The sequence below is a fragment of the Biomphalaria glabrata genome, chromosome 17 (genome assembly GCF_947242115.1).
Source record: "Biomphalaria glabrata chromosome 17, xgBioGlab47.1, whole genome shotgun sequence".
NCBI classification, from domain to species: domain Eukaryota; kingdom Metazoa; phylum Mollusca; class Gastropoda; family Planorbidae; genus Biomphalaria; species Biomphalaria glabrata.
In genome coordinates this window covers 27,901,005-27,924,140 of record NC_074727.1, presented here as the reverse complement: position 1 = coordinate 27,924,140, position 23,136 = coordinate 27,901,005, and the positions used below count along the sequence as shown (strand labels likewise).

Sequence of the window (23,136 nt, the reverse complement as noted above, 5' to 3'; positions counted from 1 at the left end):
TTTGTGAACGTTTTAACTGTACGTTAAAGAAAGCGTTATCGAAAGTAGCAGATGACAATCCCAAAGAATGGGATGTGGCATTACCCTCAATCCTTTTCGCATACAGAGAGAGCCGTAATGAAACCACAGGGTTTTCACCATTTCAGATGATTTATGGAGGAAATCCAAGAGGCCCAATGACAATTTTTAAAGAACTAATACTCCCACAAGAACATGTTGGAAATAAAGAAAGTTACGATATAGTGACAGAAACCAGAAATAAAGTAATAAAGGCTTGTGAAGAAGCGAACAAACATGTACTTGATAAAAGTGAACTAACACAGTCTAGGGTGAATGAACACAGGAAATTGACCAAACTAGAAGTAGGTCAAGATGTTTTGGTATTACTAAAGGATAAGGAGAATGTACTATTCACGAAATGGTTGGGTCCTTATAAGGTAACAAGGAAAATTAGTGATGTGGATTATGAAATTAAAATTGATTCAAGGCTGAAAATATTTCATGTGGATATGCTAAAAGAATTTAGGTCGCAACAAAAAAGTGAAAAAAGCAGTAAAGAAGATCCATTGGTCATGGGTGCATCCGTGAGTGTAGACTTTGAGACAGAGGAAAGATTGGGACACATAGAAACAATTTCAACCGATGCCAGTCAAACATGGAAAGATGTGGAAGTGACGGGAATCTCGTCAGACAAAACGAAGGAAGTAACAACATTATTGGAAGATTTTAAGAATATTTTTACAGATTTACCAGGAAGAACGAATATCATAGAACATGATATCAAATTAACAGGCAGAGTTCCAAATAAACTACCTCAATATGCTGTACCATTACATCACAGAGAAGCGTTACAGAAAGAAATAGATGAGCTACTTAAATTGGGAGTAATAGAACCATCTAATTCGTCATGTGGTGCACCAGTTGTGCTGGTTAAAAAAAAATGTGGCAACATTAGACTGTGTGTGGATTACCGTCAACTAAATAAAGTTACAGAATTTGACCCATTCCCAATGCCACAGGCAGAGGAAATGTTTACTAAATTGAAAAAAGCGAAACTTTTCACCACGTTGGACCTTTCTAGAGGATACTGGCAAGTACCTCTAAAGGAAGAGGCTAAACCACTATCCGCATTTAAGACACCGTTCGGCGTCTATCAGTGGAATGTGATGAGTTTTGGCTTAGTAAATGCCCCAGCCACTTTTAACAGGATGATGGCAAAGATACTGGGTCACAGAAGAGACACTATTTGCTATTTGGATGACATCTGCATCTTCAGTGAGGACTGGAACGAACACTTACAGAGTCTAAGAGAGATATTTGCTATTATCAAGGAAAACAATCTGACATTGAAACCAACAAAAATAAAAATTGGACTTAGTGAAATTCCTTTTTTGGGATACAAGATAAAAAATGAATCAATTACACCATTGGAAGAAACAGTTGCAAAAATAATGGATATTAGTACACCAAAAACAAAAAAACAAATTAGAAGTCTTTTAGGTCTTTGCAATTTTTATAGAAAATTTGTTCCAAATTTTGCAGAAATGATTGAACCTCTTACAAATCTTACAAAGAAAGGGAAATCTAACATTATAATTTGGTCTGAACAATGTCAAAGATCGCTAGACAAGATTAAGAGGGTGTTTTCTGAAAAACCAATATTAAAATTGCCCGATAGTACTAGAGAATTTATTTTGGCAACGGATGCTTCATCCATAGCTATAGGGGGCTGTTTGATGCAAGAGTATAGTGGAATTGCACACCCTGTTTTTTATGTAAGCAGGAAACTAACCCTTGCAGAATTAAACTATGCAACTATTGAAAAAGAGGGGCTGGCAATTGTGTGGTGCATAACAAAGCTAAGTTTTTATCTGATGGGGGCTAAATTTCAATTATGGACTGATCATGCTCCGTTGGCATTCATTAATTTAAATAAATGTGGTAATAGTAGAATTGCTAGGTGGGCGTTACAACTGATGTACTATAACTTTGAGATCAAAACAATACCGGGGAAAGAAAATGTTGTGGCAGATACATTATCACGCTGTACTTAAAGGTTGGGGAGTATCATGACTACTGACATTCTGTTAAGAATTAAGCTGTTTTATTGTGTACATTTGTAAATTCTGGCACGGAGTGTAGTAGATATTCAACAGAGAGTTGTTCAATTGTGAGTGTACACAACAATGATTAGTGAGCAGATATAGATTTGAATTGAATTATAGGCGGGGAGTGGTATTAACGAAATCTGCATGATTACATAGAGATATGTATAGATATATATATGTCAATTGTTCATAATAACAATTAGTATTGTGATGGTTACTATCACAATTGGTGAATATAAATGTTATATGTTAAAGCTAATGTTAGAATTGTATTGGTATTAATATGATTTTGTTTTGTATGACATTATGGTTCACTATGTTACAGAGAATTTAGATTATTTTTAACTTGGGATAGGCTGATAAGATATGTGGTGATTAGTATTTTGGACGTTCGATGTACATCGAACTTGTTAAACAGGGGGGGTGTTACGTGCGCATCTTAGTGTAAATGTGAAATGGTGCGAATGCCTGTTGAAAGGAGAGAAGAATCAAAATGGAGGAATATGAACAAGAAAGTGTTTCAGTATTAATAAAGAGTAAAGTATTTATAAACTGTGATTTGTCGTTTTCCATGTCTAAAGAGTCTCATCCAATATGAAGACGTAACATATATATATTATATATATATATTATATATATATATTATATATATATATTATATATATATATATATTATATGACAAAATAGTGGATCGCGTAAGTGTTACACATTCTGGTGCCAAAATACGCATTTTGACCATCAGCGTTACGCATTTTTACTTTTTTTGGTAGGCAGGTCTGGAGCAGACTATTTAATTAATATAATTATTATTGATAGATAGGACTAGACTACTACTATGTCTACTACTAGACTTCTAGACTGTCAGTGCTGAGTCACTTATGACTAGATCTAGATCTAGATAGATATACTAGTTATTACTAGTAGATAGTAGATTCTAGATGTACTATAAATTATAATCATAAACTATACTAGTATACTAAAAGTATAAGTCTATTATAATTTCTATTATAACAAAACTAAATGGATAGATCTATCTATCTCTAATTCTAGCTAGGCCTTCTAACACTTTTACTAGTCACTCACTAGATTCTAGATCTTGTTTATAATAATAATACTTGACTTTGGCTTGTAATAATACTAATAGAGTTTAATACTTATACTAGAGACACTAGAGTAATAGTTTATAAACTAGTAGATTTAAGTAGATCTAGAGTAATCTAGTCTAGCCTCTATCTATGTTAAGTCTAAGCCCAGTCGCCAACATTTTTTAATGCTTGAATTTGTATATCTATGACCATAGAAATAGTACTAATACTAATAGTAAGACCTAGTGAGTAGTGTCCTAGCATAAAGATTATTCATAGATATAAATAAATATAATATTATGTTTTGTTTTACATTGTTTCGGATGTTCCTTCAGAGTTGAAGATAGTTTACTTCCTAGTCCAAACCTCCTGCAGGACGACGGGGGATGGGAGCGTGCAGGGTTTGAACCCTCGACCGTTGATAAATCCGAACGACAGTCCAGCGCGCAAACCGCATGACCAGGCAGCCATCCATATATTAGTCAAGGACTAAACCTAAAGCCTAAGCTAAATTTAAATCTATATCTAGAATATATTTATAAAAGATCTAATTCTAATATAGCCCTTTACTAGCCCTTACTATACTTATTAATAAGGCTAGACTTTAGATCTAAAAAATAATAAGTCATCATTTATATTGGTAATATTAAATACAGATCTATACTAAACACATGTGACTTGTCTTTAAGTCTTAAACTTAAACAGGGCCGGTCCTAACGATTGCGGGGCCTTATGTGAAACTGATTGCACAAGGCCTAGTCTGGGTGCTGGGTGGGAATAAGGATAATAAGTGGAAATTAAGCTTTTGTATTTTAAAAAAAATTGACTTTGAATTTTATTCAATCTTTACTAAGTACAAGATTACGATCAAATAACCTATGCAACCTATGGCATATTAATATGCCAGTCACTATTAAAGTAAATGAAGTATAATATGGAAACTTCCGATTAAAGTGAAAATTTGCCTGATTATTACATTTTATTACATGAAAGCTGACAATGCCTTTTATCGCACGTAGGATTAGCGTTTTCCGGAATGAATGACACCCACAATTGACAATTTGTCTATTTTTCAGGAGATTTTTATGACCTTTCATGAGATTTCCAGGTTTTATATATACCGGTATATATATATATATTGCAATTTAACAATTACACCTAGAATTAGCGTGGGGCCTATGAAAGTGCAGGGTCCACTGCGACCGCATAAGATGCAGTGGCTTAAGACCGGTCCTGGTCTGAAATATATTAGATTGCCTAGACCTAGAGTAGAGTAATTTATTATTATTAAGAACAATAAGAGTTAGATGTTAATGTTAGATTAGATAATCAGTATAACATATAATATATATATATAACCACTAGTTCTATATATATGTATACAAAGTATACATAATTAAGTATAAAAGGTTAATAAACAAATTTTAAAAAATCTATTTTACAGAAAACATATGACATGTGGCATACAGACAAGTTTACTAGATGGATCTTTCATCATTTTGGAAATACAAGAAGAGTTAATATTCCCTGTTTCTATTGTGAAACAAATCACAGAAACATTCTACAATTTTATTTTATATATAATAAATACCAATAAATGTAAATAAAAAATCACATTTTAATAGAGTTCTTCATTATCATCATCATCATTCCTTTGAGTTCCTCATGGAACATAGGGCCTCGACATAAACACGCCACTCTCCACGGTCTCTTGCTAGCTTTTTGATGGTGTCCCAGCTCTTCCCGGTCTTCTCTGCTTCTTCAAGTACACTGCGTCGCCATGTTCTTTTTGGTCTTCCTCTGCGTCTTGTTCCCTGGGGGTTCCACTCTATGGCCTGCCTAGCTCTGTTGCTGGTATCTTTTCTAAGGGTGTGACCAATCCATCTCCACTTCCTCTCTAAGATCTGCACTTCTATATTTTTCTGTCCACTCATCTCCCACAGTTTGGTGTTTTCTACTTTGTCATACCAGTGTATTTTTAGGATATTTCTCAGGCATCTGTTGATGAAGGTCTGTATTTTTTTGTTGTGGCTTCAGTTGTTCTCCATGTTTCAGAACCATACAGTAGGACAGCCTTGACATTAGAATTAAAGATTCTTAGTTTAGTCTTGTTTGAGATGTAAGGAGATTTTCAGGTTGGTTTTAGCTGTGTAAATGTCTGACGTGCTAGATTTATACGGCGTTTAATGTCTTCATCTGTTCCACCTGATATACTGACTACACTCCCAAGGTATATAAAATTTTCTACTTGGTCTATTGTCTGAGAATCCAATACTATGTCTCCACTTTGTTTATTGTTTACTTTAAGTACTTTAGTTTTTTGGTGGTTTATTTTGAGGCCTACTCTTTTTCCTACTTCGCTTAAAGCTGTGACCTTTTCTTGCATATCCTGTAGTCTGTGTGATAATAGGGCTATGTCATCAGCGAATTCCAGATCTTCCAGCTTTTGTGTGAGAGTCCATTGGATTCCTTTCCCTGCGTTAGAGTAGGCTTCTTTTGTGACCCAATCCAGTACTAGAAGGAACAGGAGTGGTGAAAGAAGACATCCCTGTTTGACTCCTGTTGTGACTGGAAATTCCTCTGACAGCTTGCCACAGTGGGTTACTTGGCAGGTGAAACCATCATAAAGGTTCTTGATTATGGTTATTATTTTATTGGGGATCCCATAATGTCTCATTACTGTCCAGATAGATTCTCTGTCGACACTATCAAAAGCTTTTTCAAAGTCAACAAAAGTTGCATAGAGAGGAGATTGCCATTCGACACATTGTTCTACAATTATCCTAAGTGTAGCTATTTGGTCAGCACAAGATCTCCCTTTTCTGAATCCGGCCTGTTCTTCCCTTAGGTGTTCATCACATGCTCCCTTTATTCTGTTTAGTAGGATTCTGCTAAAAATCTTGCTTGGTATTGACAGCAAAGTGATGCCTCGCCATTTCTCACATTGTGATAGATCTCCACTCTTTGGTATTTTAATTAGCAAGCCCTTTTTCCACTCACCCGGAGGTGTTTCTGTTAACCAAATTTTGTTGAATAGTTTGTGCATTTGGTCAACTATTTCACTTCCTCCTTCTTTTAGGACTTCGGGTGGTATGTTGTCAATTCCAGCTGCTTTACCTGTCTTCATTTGTTTGAGTGCATTCCTTATTTCTTCTTTTGTTATTTCTTCCATGTTTATGTCTAGTGTTGGTCCTGCATTTAGATCTGGTGGATTTCGTGATTTAGGTCTATTGAGCACTTCTTGAAAGTATTCTTTCCATCTTTCAAGTTGTTCATTTATTGAAGAAAGTAGTTTTCCGTATTTGTTTCGGACTGGAACACTGCAATTAGCCTTTTTGGTACTGAGAAGTTTGGTGATTTTGTATAGTTGTTTTATATCTCCTTTACCTGCTGCTTCTTCTGCCTGTTCTGCCAGATTATTGTAAAATGATCGTTTGTCTTGTCTAAGCATTTTGGTGACTTTCTGTGAAACTGCTTGGTAGTCTTGTTTTGATTGTTGCTTGTGGTTTCTTGTTTTTGCTAGGTTAACTGCCTGTTTAGCGCATTTCCTTTCTTCGATTAATTTCCATGTCTCGTCACTAATCCACTGTTTTTTCTTCTTAGGGTTAAGGCTTAGTACTTCATTGCTTGTTTCAGTAATAATTTCTTTGAAATTTTGCCAAGATTTATCGACGCTTTGTTTGGCCTCATCTAGTTGTAGCACAGCAAATCTATTTTGAAGGGATAGTTGGAATTCCTTTTTAATCTGTGTGTTGTTGAGCTTGTCTAGGTCAAATCTTTTCCTTTTGTTTCTTTCTGTTTTATTGCTGGCCAGCTTCATTTTTAGTTTGGCAACAACTAGGTGGTGGTCTGAGCCAATATATGCTCCTCTTCTGTTTCGTACATCTAGTAATGTGCTTCTCCAGTTCCGCCGTATGGTAATGTGGTCGATTTGATTCTCTGTTTTATTGTCTGGTGAAACCCATGTCACTTTGTGGCATTTTTTGTGGGGGAAAATGCTGCCTCCTATCACTAATTCATTAAATGTGCAGAAGTCTGCAAACATTTCTCCATTTTCGTTTATGGTGCCAAGTCCATGGGTGCCCATACTTTTCTCTCTCTCTCTGTTGTCACTTCCCACTTTGGCATTCAAGTCTCCCATGACGATCAAAACATCTCTTGTAGGTATTTTGTCAACTATACTTTGCAGTTGGTCATAGAATGTATTTTTGTCAGTATCACTTGCAAGGTTGGTGGGAGCATAGCACATAATGATGTGAACATTTTTGAACTTAGACAAAAATTTGGCTCTAATTATTCGTTCTGAAACTGGTTCCCATTCTAAAAGACTTTTGAAAGCTTCCTTGTTTAGTAGTAGTGCTACACCATTTTCATGTAAGTCATCTTCTTTTTCCTTTCCAGAGAAGAGAAGGGTTTCTCCTGATTGCAGTCTTGTTTCACCGAATGTGTTCCATCGAACTTCACTCATTCCCAGGATCTGTAGTTTGTAGTTGGCCATTTCCTTGGCAGTTTGTGCACATCTACCTGGTTCTAGTAAAGTGCGGACATTCCATGTTCCCAAGTTAAATGCTGCCTTCTGAATAAGGAAGTGTTTCTTTTTCATTGGTTTAAGTAGAGTGGTCGGCCTCACAGGATTCGTTCGACTTTCCCTGCATAGCTTCATAAGTCTCCTTTGTGGAGCTCTACTTTCGCCTCTGACAATGTTTAGTGTTTGTGCTTTTGTTCTGGTTTCTATAACACTTTTTTTTTTCCATGGACAGGTTGTTAGCCTATCGCACAACCCCTGTGTCCCGGGGAGGGGGATGCACCTTTTGTCTGGCCTCTTTCCTAACAGACCTGTCCGGCTTGGTAGTACCTGCCAGGAGTGATGAGCTCCCGCCGGTATAGCTCTGAGGGTCATTGAGGCACTCAAGCTGTCACACCACTCTTCATTATACACACAACATTATTTTAGTATGTTCCTTTTCACTTGCTAGGTTTAGAAAAAGCTTCAAATCAGGATTTAATATTATTATGTCATAGCCCATAACTCCACCAGGATGTTAGTTAATGGCAGTGGTCAATGTTTGAACCTGAGACCACAGAGAAGACAGTTCGGAGCGCAAACCACACAACTTTCTGCGTTTTGAAACGTATTCAAATTTTGATCATTTCTATGTTATTGCAGATTTGAATGTCCATTGCAATGATGACTTGATCTGTAAAGGGGTTACATTTAAAAAAAAAATAAGAGTTGGATCTCATTCTTCGAATGATGCTATTTATTAGAAATTGCAAGGTGGAATAGATATTAGAGGCCATAAGAAAATCCACTGCCGCGGGAAGACGTAGACATCGTAAAGAACATTTAAATTGACCACCAGCTGGGGCTGCGTAGCCATGGAAAATACTGCATTTCTCATTCATCTTTCGACTCGACTGCCAGCCTTATTTATTGAACACTTTAAATTATGAATAGCTCTGCATTTTTTAATAACAATAAAATATATATATATTCAGTGATTGGGTTACTAAAATTTAATAAAATGAGTTGCATAACTACAACAACAATAGCCTATATGCATTACTGAATATTATATTGATACTACAATTTATTTTTCACTTCCCAGAGAAAAGAAAAAAACAACAACTCCTTTTGCAGTTGGATAATCTCTTCTATTTATAGTCTAAACACAATTTAAAACTTTGTTACAGTTACAGATTAACTTGCTAACTTAACTATCTAATGATTCTATTCGTGAGATACATGAAAATTCAATTTTTACATATAGATTTATAGAACTATTTAAGTAAGAGTGTAACAAAATCCATATTTCGTATATTAATAATAATATAGAATTGGTAGATCTAGGTCTAATTTTTGCCTTATAGATTAGTTTTTAGAAATTTAGATCTAGTAGATCTAAATCAGAACACCTTTAACTTTTAAGTCTAGGTTAAGGTTAAAGTTAAAGCTATTTGCTAGAGTTGTACGATGTTGTGACTAGATTCTAGATTCAAACTAAATATAATCATTTACTACAATAACTACATTGAATGAGCTCAACATTGTAATTAATGTTGTTTTTTTCCCATATTTGGCCTATTTAGGCCCTAACCCTATAGGCAAGGTTAATAATCACTATTAAGTGTATAGATAGAGTATATAATTTTAAACTTTGTTTTTCTAGATCTAGGCCCAGCACCTCGATCGGATCAGTCTAGATAGATCTATATAGATAGGTCTAATCTCTAAATATCCAATACTACTATTACTAGATCTAGACTTCATCTAATTAAATTGAGGTCTACTTCATACATCATTAATGATCTGAGAAAAGAAGATCTAGCTCTTGATCAAAAGCAGTAGATGTAGAACTAGAATAAGCCTGAAGCAGTAACATAAGCCATAAATTGCGTAACTTGGCTAAAACGAAACATGTGAACTGAGGCGCACGGTACTGCGTGGGGTGAAACGCTGTTCGCTTGACTAGATCAAGAATAAGCCGACAAATAGTAGATCTAACATGCAAAGCCATAAATTGCGTGATTTGACCTAATTTCCCCAACTCTAACATCCACATTTTATAAATTGGTGTGTTTTAGTCGCCTTTGTTTTCAGAAACTAGCATTCCTGTAAAAAGGAATAGGGGAAATACGCTAAGCCATAAACTGAAAAATTTGACCTAATTTCCCTTAAACTACGTCATCGACCTTGGTTGTCTGGGAAATACTGATCTCGAATGGCTTCGAGATTGTGAAATTTAATAGTCCCTAAAACGCACATTAAATTGCTTATATCTAAATAATTACAAAGAATATATGTCTAATATTTCGTATATATGTTTCTTTAAGCATTATGAAACTAAAAAAAAGTATTACACCGGTTTCCGCGTCTGACCCCAAAACCTCTTCAGTTGGTCTTTAAAATTATAAAAAAAATAGAAGAAATAAATTAAACTCTTTAAAAGCTTTTTAGACCTATACATAATTGCTATATCTACTAGCCTAGGCAAGATTTAAGTCTTAAAATAGTTTAGTTTTCAAAAAAAGTAAAAAATAGAAAATCCCATAAGGAGCAGTGCAAATTTATATAATCGATAACAATTGAAGAAATAAAGTTATCGTGATAAAACTTGGCAGAAATATGGCCAGATATATTTTCTATTAGTACAAAAAAAAAAACAGCTTTAAAATGTTACCTGAAATGAGTATCAGTAAAAAGAAAAATACATATACTTTCAAGTAAAAAAAAAAGTAAGAAAATACACATTTTTTTTTAAAGTCCACATGAAAAAAGTGTTCCTCAATATAATGTATCCATATTCACCTCTTATAGCCACGATTACAATGGATTTAAAATCATAATCGATTTCAATTAAGGGCCTATGTACAGAAAGTAAGAAAAAACGATCTCAAAATTTGATGCCATTTTTTAACTTCCGGTCTTATGGATTTTCAATATCTACTATTAGTATTACTATATATAATCTAGATTAAGACTCAGTAACTAAAGTGACAACTAAGTCTAGATTTATTTATTCTGTTTTTGGAGCTGATTTACTTGATTCATAAGCTAAGTTGTTTGATTCACTAAATTTAGAAAGCCTTCAGGACAGAAGGCTCAAAAGTAAAGTAGCAATCATACATAAAACACTGAACCATAATCTTCAAATACAAAAACAAAATTTAATAATATATTAAAATACTCTGAAAGACACAAAGATAAAGGCACATTCCTCGTCCCATATGCTAGGACAAATTTGTACAAATACTCCTTCTTCCCTAGAGCATGGAATGGGTTACCTGAGCTAGCCATGAAAACCAGTGACTTGGCAGAATTTAAGTCATTGGTTAATATGCATGACCGTAGGATGTAATCATCTTCTTTTTTGAATTAACGTCTGTATTATATAAGATAAGATAAGATTCCATACATCATACAAAAAATAAATTAATTAATAGGGTGTTTGAATTCAATTACGATTTTCCTGTAAATTTATTTCAAACAGCCAGTTTTGGACATCAATAATCAATGTTAATGATCTTATATATATTTGTTTTTTTGTTTGTTTTTTTATAGAGAATAAATGGACAAATGTTTGGAGTGAGGTTGGTACATTGAATGAAGTTAGATGCCTAGATGTAGACCTACTAAATAGATAGAATTAATCTATATTTATATCGAAGAGAGAATATAGAGGATTCAGCTATTTAGGCAAGAATGGCTATCCTAACCTGTACTATACTACAAAAGATCATCTGTGTTAGAAATTTATTAAATTAAGAAACAAAAAACACAAACATTCATCACACATCTAATCATGCAAACATAAAATAAGTCTAAAAGTCTGTGTAGAAGTCACTATCCCAGTGACCTAATTTTGGTAGAATGTGTTCATATTTTTATTTTTTTTGTTCATTATTCTGGATAATTGAAAAACATCTTAATGATTTCATATCAGGGGCTATGCATGGGGATCTTAACATTTAGTTAATGTTAATATAGAATTAAAATTTTCGCAACTTTTTTTTTTTTTTTTTTTAAAAAAAAAGGGGGTATTTATTATTTTTTCCATTTTCGGAAGAATGCGAAATAAGATTTTTGATTTTGAACATGTGCACATCAGGTCTTTTGACACAGTTATAAGTTCTATATTTTTTTTTAAATCTCGTGTTACAGTATTGTCTTAAGTCTAGATCTTGGTCTAGACTAGAGTGGTTTGAATCAGTCTAGATAGATATATTCTAGATAAGATATCTAGTCGTTTCTTTAATTTGAATACTTTTGATCTAGATTATCTAGAATAGATCTAGAGCGTCTAGACTTCAATAGCTGCTCGCCAGGTTTTGAAAAGTTCAGAAAAGTATCAGAGTATCATGATGCCCGGCCGCTATGCGCTATTAATTTTTACTCTGTTCATACGATGGCCCCTAGATTTTTCTAATTTGAACCCTGCCTGCCGACTTCCATGAGTTCAAATGGTATTAGATTTAGTAGACCTACCGGCCATCTAGACTCTATAGTCTATAGATTTTAATATATTAGCTTTTTGCAGATTCTATGCTTTATGTCTGGGTCCAGGCAGTCTGAACATTCTATATTAGATAACTGCTTTACTGGTATTGTAACAGCTTTTCTCTCAAACAACTATAAAGAATAAATGTGTTTGAAAATCAAAACATGCTTGAGTTTTGGAAATACTTCAAAAGTATGAGCTACACTTCTGTTTGTTTCACTGATTATTCAATTTTGTACAGGAAAAACTGTTTAAAAACTTTGCACATTAAGTCCGCCAAAAGTGCTTTGTAAAGCAATTGAGAGAAAGCTGCAGAATCTCTGCTGAGTTCTTAAGCAAGACAAGCAAGAACAACCAGATGAAAAGCAATGCTTAGAGGAAGAGAATGTTAAGCAATAAAACTGCATATTGAGGCTTCCTTATGTGACTCTTTTTCATGCTGATACAAGTTGTTTCTAAAGAAGAAGTGGATCTCTACCAAAATGGGCTTTTAAAGCATTAATAATGATTAGTTAGATATAGAAAAAAAATTTTATATTTTTCATTATAAATCTAGATCTATCTATTCTATAATCTAGATCTACTTAAATCTAATAGCTTGGATCTACATCTCTAGTGACTCTAGAACCAATATATTATTATTAGATCTATATTCTATCAGACTTAAACTCAGTTAACTCTGTAACTCACTAGACATGTAAAGTAGACATACATCTATATATTTGGCGGAAAACAGATTGAGTTCTCAACATTCTACTTTTGGGACCAATTTTTTTGACCAATTTCAAATTGGCTTTTATTGACATATTATATATCATTTTTGATGCCCAATAATAGAGGAATTCAAAAAAAAAATAAAATCAGAAGCAGCAGACAATTATTTCTCATGAAAAAATAAGGTCAAACACACTTACCACTTATAATTACAAATCCATCATTCACAGAAGGTATGTCCAATAATCCATGAATTTCACAAATTCATAGTAATATTAACAGAAAAATGTGTCACAAAGTAAAGTATATTTATAGAACATTTGAAAAAAACAATAAAAACTAATTTCTTAAAACATTTATGCCTATTAATTGAGCCTCCCCAGATCCCACCACCTACGTTAAAAATTCGGTTGTAAATTATACTTTATCATCATCATGAATAACAAAACCATTATCAGTTTTGACATAATATGTATCTATTTTAATGCCCAAGAACAGAGGAATCTAAAAAAAGTAAATTCATTATCATCAGACAAGTATTTAACATAAAAAAATGAGATCAAACACACTTACCACTAATAATGAAAAATCCATCATTCAGAGAATTTGGACTACAGAGAAATATCCAGTGCTGACTAGATCCAAACTAAATAGAGCCCTCACAACTATCTCCACATATTCAAAATTATGGAAGATGGAAATAAACAAAGAAAAGTCAGTTTATTTAATCTTTAGCCACAGCAACAAAACAGCAAAAAGAAACTACATCCTAAAAATAGACAATAAATAAAGAAGAAAATCCAACATATCTTGGTGTAAAACTAGACCAAAGGCTGTCTCTAAAACACTTTATGGCAGATTTAAAAGAAAAGGCATCACAAAGATTAAACATAATTAAACACCTAGCAGGAACATCCTGGGGAGTTGAAAAGAAAACCTTAAGACAGTTATACACTGGATACGTCAGATCTGTAATGGATAACTGTCTCTCCATACAAGTAGCTTCCAACAAAACCTATCAATCATCATTAGACACAATCCAAAACCAAGCCTTGCGGCTAAATTAGTGGAGGTATGAGAACTACTCCCACAGCAGCCTGTGATATAGAATCCAATATTGAACCTCTTAAGTTAAGGCGCAACAGAGCAGCATTAGGAGCTATTGAGAGATACAGAAGGTTGGAGGACGATCATCCAAATAAATTACTAACACAGAGAAATAGGAAAAACATCCAAAAAAAAGCAAAGGACTCTGATCCAACTTACTGACGAACTAGCCCTAAAACACCAGCTACTCAATAACAGAGAAAAAATTACCAGATTTTCAAACATAACGCCCGGACTAAACTACAAACAACCAACCATCAAAACATATTTACTAAATAACATCTTAACAAAAGAATCAAATCCACTGGAGTTCAAAGTAAGCACGCTTGAAACAATTCAAAGCTATCAAAAAACAGCTATCCATATATATATACAGACGGATCAGCTTTCAAAGCCACCGTCAATGCTGGTCTTGGTGCCTTCCTGGTCTTCCCTAAAAATAAACACTTTGAGATAAGCGCACCCTGTGGCGATTACTGCTCAAACTTCCAAGCCAAAATTGAGGCAATTACCATAGCACTACAGACAGTGGAAAACAAATTATATGAAGGAGTGCAACCACCATCAGATATTGTTGTCATTGCAGACTCCCAATCTACTCTGCAAGCACTTAACAGCAGCACTTCAAACAGCCCAAGAGAGTTGACAACACTAATTGTGATAATCCTTCAGATGATATCAAAATTAAATTAATTACACTACAGTGGATCCCTGGACACATTGGCATCATGGGAAATGAAAAGGCAGATTAGCTATCAAAGGCAGGTTCATCTATGGAACAACCAGATAGACCTGTTAACTACCTCACCCTAAGGTCAATGTTAGTCAACAATCACAAAGAGGAGTGGCTCAACCAATGGGCATCTGAAAACACAGGCAGAGCCATGTACAAAGAAATGACTATGCCTAACAAACTGGACAGTATTAACTTCCTCCCCCACAAAGAACAATTTTCCAACTAAGAACAGGACACACACCACTATTAAATTACCACCTGAACAAAATAAACTCCACACAACTCCCCCTTTGCAGACACTATGCCCACCCCTTTGAAACCGTAAACCATATCCTCTTTGAATGCCCCTCCCTAATCCACCTTAGGCAGACCCTACTTCCACTACAGCCCAACATAACCAACACCCTGTATGGCAGTGCTGAACACCTGAAGAAAACAGCACACTTTTTTCCTTGGCACAGTCTGCAAAAGAGCTCACAGCTCAGCAGCAATAAAGCTGGCTAGAAGAAAAAGAAGAATGCCTTCAATTCACTAATAAAACAATGTTTTGTCCCATACCTTCAATTCACTAATAAAACAATGTTTTGTCCTATACCTTCAATTCACTAATAAAACAATGTTTTGTCCCATACCTCCAATTCACTAATAAAACAATGTTTTGTCCCATACCTTCAATTCACTAATAAAACAATGTTTTGTCCCATACCTTCAATTCACTAATAAAACAATGTTTTGTCCTATACCTCCAATTCACTAATAAAACAATGTTTTGTCCCATACCTTCAATTCACTAATAAAACAATGTTTTGTCCCATACCTTCAATTCACTAATAAAACAATGTTTTGTCCTATACCTCCAATTCACTAATAAAACAATGTTTTGTCCTATACCTCCAATTCACTAATAAAACAATGTTTTGTCCCATACCTTCAATTCACTAATAAAACAATGTTTTATCCTATACCTCCAATTCACTAATAAAACAATGTTTTGTCCCATACCTTCAATTCACTAATAAAACAATGTTTTGTCCTATACCTCCAATTCACTAATAAAACAATGTTTTGTCCTATACCTCCAATTCACTAATAAAACAATGTTTTGTCCCATACCTCCAATTCACTAATAAAACAATGTTTTGTCCCATACCTCCAATTCACTAATAAAACAATGTTTTGTCCCATACCTCCAATTCACTAATAAAACAATGTTTTGTCCCATACCTCCAATTCACTAATAAAACAATGTTTTGTCCCATACCTCCAATTCACTAATAAAACAATGTTTTGTCCCTACCTCCAATTCACTAATAAAACAATGTTTTGTCCCATACCTTCAATTCACTAATCTTATCTTATCTTATATAATACAGACGTTACTTCAAAAAAAGAAGATTATGTCCTACGCGTCATGCATTTAGTCATGCATATTAACCAATGACTTAAATTCAGCCAAGTCACTGGTTTTCCTGGCTAGCTCAGGCAACCCATTCCATGCTCTAATAGCACTAGGGAAGAAGGAGTGTTTGTAAAAATTTGTCCTAGCATATGGGACGAGGAATGTGCCTTTATCTTTGTGTCTTTCAGAGTATTTTATTAAATTTTGTTTTTGTATTTGAAGATTATGGTTCAGTGTTTTATGTATGATTGCTACTTTACTTTTGAGCCTTCTGTCCTGAAGGCTTTCTAAATTTAGTGATTTTACTAAAGATGTTACTCTAGTCAAATGTGAATATTCGTTTGTTATGAATCTCACTGCTCTATTTTGTGTCTGTTCCAGTTTTTTAATGTTTTCTTGAGTTGAGGGGTCCCAAATGGAGGATGCATATTATATTATTGGCCTAACCAAGGTTAAATAACATTTTAGTTTTATGTTCTTATTTGATTTATAGAAATTTCTTTTAATAAATCATAATGCTTTGTTTGATTTTTTTGTAGTTTCATCAATATGTGGATTCCATGACAGTTTTTCATTTATTATAACACCTAGGTATTTTGCGTTTTTAGTCTGTGTTACTGGTTTGCCATGAATAAGATAAGTGGAATTAATTTGTTTTAGCTTTTTTGTTACTCTTAACAACTGACATTTTTCTGGGTGGAAAGACATGCTCCAATTTGATTCCCATTTCTGTAATTCATCTAATTCTCTTTGTAAAATATCTGTGTCCTGTGTTGTTTTTATTGTTCTATATATTATGCAATCGTCTGCAAATAATCTGACTTTTGTTCCTGAAGTAATGCAATTTGGTAAATCATTTATGTAAATTAAAAATAGTAGTGGACCCAATACTGTTCCTTGTGGTACACCTGAGTTTACTGTTATCGGTGTTGATTTAGAGCCATTTATTATTACAGCTTGTTCTCTCCCTATCAGAAAATCTTTAATCCACTGATGCAGTGAACCATTAATGCCGAAATATTTTAATTTTTTAAGCAAACTATGGTGGTGTACTTTGTCAAAAGCCTTAGAAAAATCTAGTAAGATAGCATCTATTTGTTCACTATTATCTAAACCTTTTGAAAAATCATCAATTAGTCCTATTAGTTGTGTTTCACATGATCTATATTTCCTAAAGCCATGTTGGTATGGTGTGAGGACATTATGTTTGTCTAAGTGGTTTATGATGTTGCTACAAATTATGTGTTCTAGGATTTTACATGTGATGCTGGTAAGTGATACTGGTCTGTAGTTTCCTGGGTCAGATTTTTCTCCTTTTTTAAATAGGGGGGTAACATTAGCTTCTTTCCAGTCCTTTGGTACTCTGCCCTGGTTAAGTGAAGCCTGAAAGAGTATTTTGAACACTGGGGCTAGCTCATTGCTTAGTTCTTTGAGTAATCTAGCTGGAATACCATCAGGTCCAGAAGCTTTATTTGGTTTGGTGTTGGCTAATAGTTTTTGAATTCCATTTTCTTGTAATAAAACAATGTTTTGTCCTATACTTTCAATTCACTAATAAAACAATGTTTTGTCCCATACACTAATAAAACAATGTTTTGTCCTATCCTTCAATTCACTAATAAAACAATGTTTTGTCCCATACACTAATAAAACAATGTTTTGTCCTATACCTTCAATTCACTAATAAAACAATGTTTTGTCCTATACTTTCAATTCACTAATAAAACAATGTTTTGTCCCATTCCTTCAATTCACCAATAAAACAATGTTTTGTCCTATACCTTCAATTCACTAATAAAACAATGTTTTGTCCTATACTTTCAATTCACTAATAAAACAATGTTTTGTCCCATTCCTTCAATTCACAAAAAAAACAATGTTTTGTCCCATTCCTTCAATTCACCAATAAAACAATGTTTTGTTAAAACCTTCAATTCACCAATAAGACAATGTTTTGTTAATACCTTCAAATAACAAAAAAAATAAAACTAAAAATATATTATACCACACCAAAGTTGTTCTTGTACATGCATGAAAGCAGAAATATTCATTTTTTATGTCTGAAACTAATGAAACAATCTTGTTATATGCCACGACATGCCATGTCAGCCAAGTTCACAAGCAGAGTATGATGCTGCTATATCAGAGTCTAATCCTATCCTAGTTAGACTATTGATCCATAATATATGGAGCAGCTATGAAATCATATAAAAAAATACTGGAGCTCATACAAAATGCTGCCCTACGTCTCTCTCACGGCGCGTTTTGTACATCACCAATCCCAAGTCTCCGCGTGGAGGCTAGAGAACTCCCCATGGACATAAGAATGAGAAAGCTCGCAGTGCAGTATTTAGTTAAGCTAAAATCCAACCCCACGAACCTTGCTTTTGACTCCATATTTAACCATACAGATGTAGAACTATACAATCGAAGGCCTAACTTCCTACAGCTGTTGGGCCTTCGATTAAGAGAATCCATCCAAAATTTAACCCCACCCATTGGCCAAGTTTCTAAAATAGAAATCTCACAGAACCCTCCTTGGTTGATGAATAAACCCAAATTAAATTTATCCCTCCTTAATTTTAAAAAAGAAACTCCAGACCCAAGCATACAAGTCAACTTTAGGGAACTGCAGGAGAGCTATGGAGATTGTGGCACCATTTACACTGACGAATCTAAAATGGATGGAAAGGTCGCATGTGCCTGCTCGTATGGGAACAAAACAATCTCCTGTAGACTCTCCGATGGATGCTCCATCTTTACGCCGAATTTGTTAACATTGTGTTTATGTGTATGTGTTTGTTATTAGTATGTAGAGTTATTGCCCTTGGTAAGAAAGTTCATATCATAGTGTGACTCTCGCCTCACCAATCCTCATTGATTGCCCCAGATACCAGGATATTAGGGGGAAATTTTTTAGAGCGCACAACTTAAAAACACTATTTGACAATGTTGACCCAGGGAAGATACTGGGCTTTGTCCGGGAGGTGGGATTGACTATGAAGATCTGATTTGTGAAATTGTGAACATATAATATTTACAATAGATTTTTTACTAAATTATTAAATTTTCACTACCTTTACTATTTTAACTGTGAACAGACCTTGTTTTTAATAACTTAATTAAATAAAACTAGTCGACCTGCGTCGTAGCATACGCCGCTATTTTGCAGGGCCGACCTTAGGCGCCTGCAACCTGTGCGACCGCAGTGGGCCCCGCACTTTCATAGTTCCCACTCTAATTCAAGGTGTAGAAATTATAAAATTAAACCATTTTATAACTTAAAAGAGATTTCCTGCGCCCTCCTGTCGATTTACCAGGTGCACTTTCATAGGACCCGCGCTTTCATAACGCCACAATTTCATAGGACCCGCGCTAATTCAAGTTAATTAATTAAACTATTTTATAACTCAAAACAGATTTCTCACGCCCTCTGGCAATTTACCAGGAGCTCCTGGAAATCTCCTGAAATCGCAAAATATACGAAAAAGTTCTTAAAATATACGGAAATATATACACGAAAATTGTCATTTTGTGTGTCATTCAATATGGAAAGCGCCTATCTTACGCGTGACATTATGCATCAGCCGTAATTGTGTAATCTGGTGAAAGAAGCTTCTCACGCCTCAAACAAATGAAGAATAACTTGAGGTCAACAATTCTCAAAGATAGATTGAAACATTTGGTAATTCTTGCTATTGAGCGTGATCTATGTAGGAAACAGAATTATTATGATATACTGTATGACTTTGCTACACGCAAGGCTCGTAAAGTAATTCTGTACGTAGTAAAGAATGAATAAAATTCTTAAATTTCACTTATTATCCGCTTCCCTACCTAAACTTGGCCCCGCGAAATCCATTTCACATAGGGCCCTACAGTGGTCAAGTCCGGCCCTGCTATTTAGTAGATTACTTAGATTAGTTCCTAGACCAAACCTCCCACTGGACAAAGGGGATGGGATCAGGCAGGGTTTGATAAATTTAAACGACAGTCAAGCATGTAGCCAGTCATCCGTAATGTGAATACTACTCTTGTTTTCTCGTGGACTATCCGCAGAAATAAGAGAGTGATCTTTCCTTTACTTCTTGTTTGACCTGTTGAAGGAAGAAGAGAATTATATATATAGATTTAGCTCTTGTGGTATGAAGGAAGAGTAACCTTTTAGGGATTACGGGCATCACATGGCTTAAAATGTGCCTATGTGCCAAAAAAAACTCAAACTTACAAGCAGAGTAAAGCAGAGGTCCATACTTTTACTTCTATATTTCATTAGACTAGGTAGAGATTATAGGTAGATCCAAATAAATCAGAGATTTGAGCTCAAACAAATGTTGTCTGTTCAAGTGTGTAGGACAAAAGGATAAGGATAAGATGAATGTACTGTTCAGTATGATAAATGTGAGGGACAACACGTTGTTGGACTCATGGATTGTTTGACTATATGAACTGGAAGCTTTTCAAATCTGCATTTTGATGTGCCATTCTAAAGTTTGTCAAACTTTGAATAATTGTCTAACATAATAACAAAAGTCATAGCCATTTGATCTGAAATCAATGAAAAACAAGTCTTGGCTGGAACATTTTCTTAAGTCAACATTTTTCATTTTCTCCACATAGCCCCTTGTCTCAAACTTTGCTCTTTTGTGAAGTGTCTTCATGTTTTGTTTAATAATTGTATTCAATCAAATGTGGACTCAAGATGGATGGTTTGTCTTAAATAGTACAGTGTCAACTTGTTTTTACAACTGTAAGAAGAAATGTATTTGACTTTTTATGGCTTATTGTTTAACTAAACCACTCACTTAGCGTTTGAATTGCAGGTTAGAATTGCATATATGATAACAAACCAAGCTGACTCAATTTAAGACCATGAATTAGAAAAAAGAGCCAGTTAGAACATCTGGACATCATTTCTGAGAGTGTACTGACTGTAAACAATGGAAGAAAACCTTTTCCAAATGCTGTAGATTTTAGAACCATGAAACTGACTGACTGACCAGTGGCTGAGCTAAGGTTTCTTTGACAAGACTGCCACTAGGGAAATGAATGAGGCAGTTTAATTTACATTTCTATATGCTTTATTACAGATGATTTATTCATTTATGTATTGATTTATTTCTATTTTGGTTTCTTTCAGGCTTAAGGAGTCAAACTTGATTTGGGTCTATGTCATCACATCTAAAGGATTTCTAAAACTGCTTGTGTATTGCTCTAGAACTAATCATGCATTGGTGGACAATGGCTGTAAACTGTTAGGTAGTCATGGCAACTGACAACTTACATGTTTCATGTGATATTCAGATTCACTCCACGGCTAAACATCATGGGCTGCAGCATCCCCAGCAAATTATTTCAGCCCCCCAACAACTGAGCATTTATGAACCACACTATCTTCCTGCTGGCAGTATCAAGCTGTCCCCTGCTAATGCCTTGTTTGAGGTTAATGGTAACTATGCAGAGAATCCTGAGTTGAGAATGCCAGGACAGGTGTGTCAATGCAGCACAGAAGATGGTGTCACCTTTGATGACAATTTGTCTCCAGATGTCTTGAAAAATGATAGTGGCTTACCTTATGTTGTCACTGATGGGGCACTGAGATCACTGTCATGTCACAAGTGTCATTCAGTCAGACCAATTGGCACTATAGGGGCAGATGATCTACACAATTTAGTATTTAGGAAATATAAAGGCTCCAGTGGTGGAAGTTTTGATGGCTCATTAGAGAAAATAGATGAAGACCCAGTGGGTCTCTCTAGTTATCCACCTCATATGCTTGAGCGCAGCTTATCTTATTCTAGTGTTGAAAAAACTCTTTCTCAGCTGACTTCCTCCCAACTTAGAACTAATGACAGTTGTGTTGCAAACTGTGTGGGAGGAGATTCTGTGTGTCCTTCAGTCTCAGCCCAGACATGTGTCTCAAGCACTTTACCTGAGATGAGTGAGACAAGTTCAGAAGATGTGAACCAACAAGTAGAGGAGCTAGATCAGTCTCAGAATGCATCTATATCAACCAGTGGAATGAAAAACTTAATGTCTGACAAACTGTCTCTAGATGATTTGTCAGCCTCTTCCAGGCCTTTAGACTCCAAATCTTTGTGTCTTCCTTTGCCTCTTCGCTTTCTGAAAAGCTCAGGCTCTGCGTTGTTGCTACAGAAAGATCAAAGTCATGTGGACAAAACCTTGGCTGTTGTGCAGCGGAATAAAGGTCGACCTCCCCCAAGACAGTCTTGGTTGCTACGTCTGTTTGAGTCCAAAATGTTTGATATGAACATTGCTATAACATACCTGTATAATTCAAAAGAACCTGGAGTTCAGACATATATAGGTAAGTGAAGATAGTTCTTTATCCTGTTGGAAAGTCACTTCTAAGAAATATACTGTTGAGACGATAGGTTTGCAAAGAAAACATATAGAAATGTATTGTTGACATAGATCTATGACTTGCAATTGTAGCTTAATGATGATTGCTCTTAGACAAGCTATTTAGTATTAACAAATAACTTGCAATTGTACATTAATGATGATTGATCTTAGACAAGCTATTTAGTATTAACATATGACTTGCAATTGTAGCTTAATGATGATTGATCTTAGACTTACAAGCTATTTTGTTTTTAACATATGACTTGCAATCGTAGCTTAATGATGATTGATCTTAGACAAGCTATTTAGTATTAACATCTTGTTACAATGCCTAATGAATTAGACCAGGGGTTCTCAACCTGTGGGTCGCGACCCCCTTGGGGGTCGATTGACAAATGGCCAGGGGTCGCCTACGGCCATCAAAATATGGATTTTTTTATGTCTATTCTAACGTGTACAATTATACATTGTAAAAAGTTTTTCTATTTAATGTTACAATTTTATAATTGTCATTGTCATAAATAATGCAGACAAATCAATCAGAATGACTTCAACAAATGGTATTGTTGTAGCCTAAATACTTTTAACAGTCTAAATTAATGCAATTTATGCATAACTTAA

General features: G+C 34.7%; 1 protein-coding gene across 5 annotated transcripts in view; it reads left to right on the top strand.

The window, feature by feature from the left end:
* Nucleotides 1–23,136, top strand: part of LOC106051947 (phosphatidylinositol 4-kinase beta-like) — a 97,210-nt gene that overhangs the window by 7,503 nt on the left and 66,571 nt on the right. For 4 of the 5 annotated variants that reach the window (XM_056016470.1, XM_056016466.1, XM_056016467.1 and 1 more), the window contains exon 2: nt 21,290–22,477. In XM_056016470.1, the coding sequence (XP_055872445.1) occupies nt 21,415–22,477 (1,063 nt within the window). In that variant the 5' untranslated portion in view covers nt 21,290–21,414. Of the gene's footprint in view, nt 1–17,187; nt 17,420–21,289; nt 22,478–23,136 lie in introns of those variants that run through there. The other variant, XM_056016469.1, reaches the window with a different exon arrangement.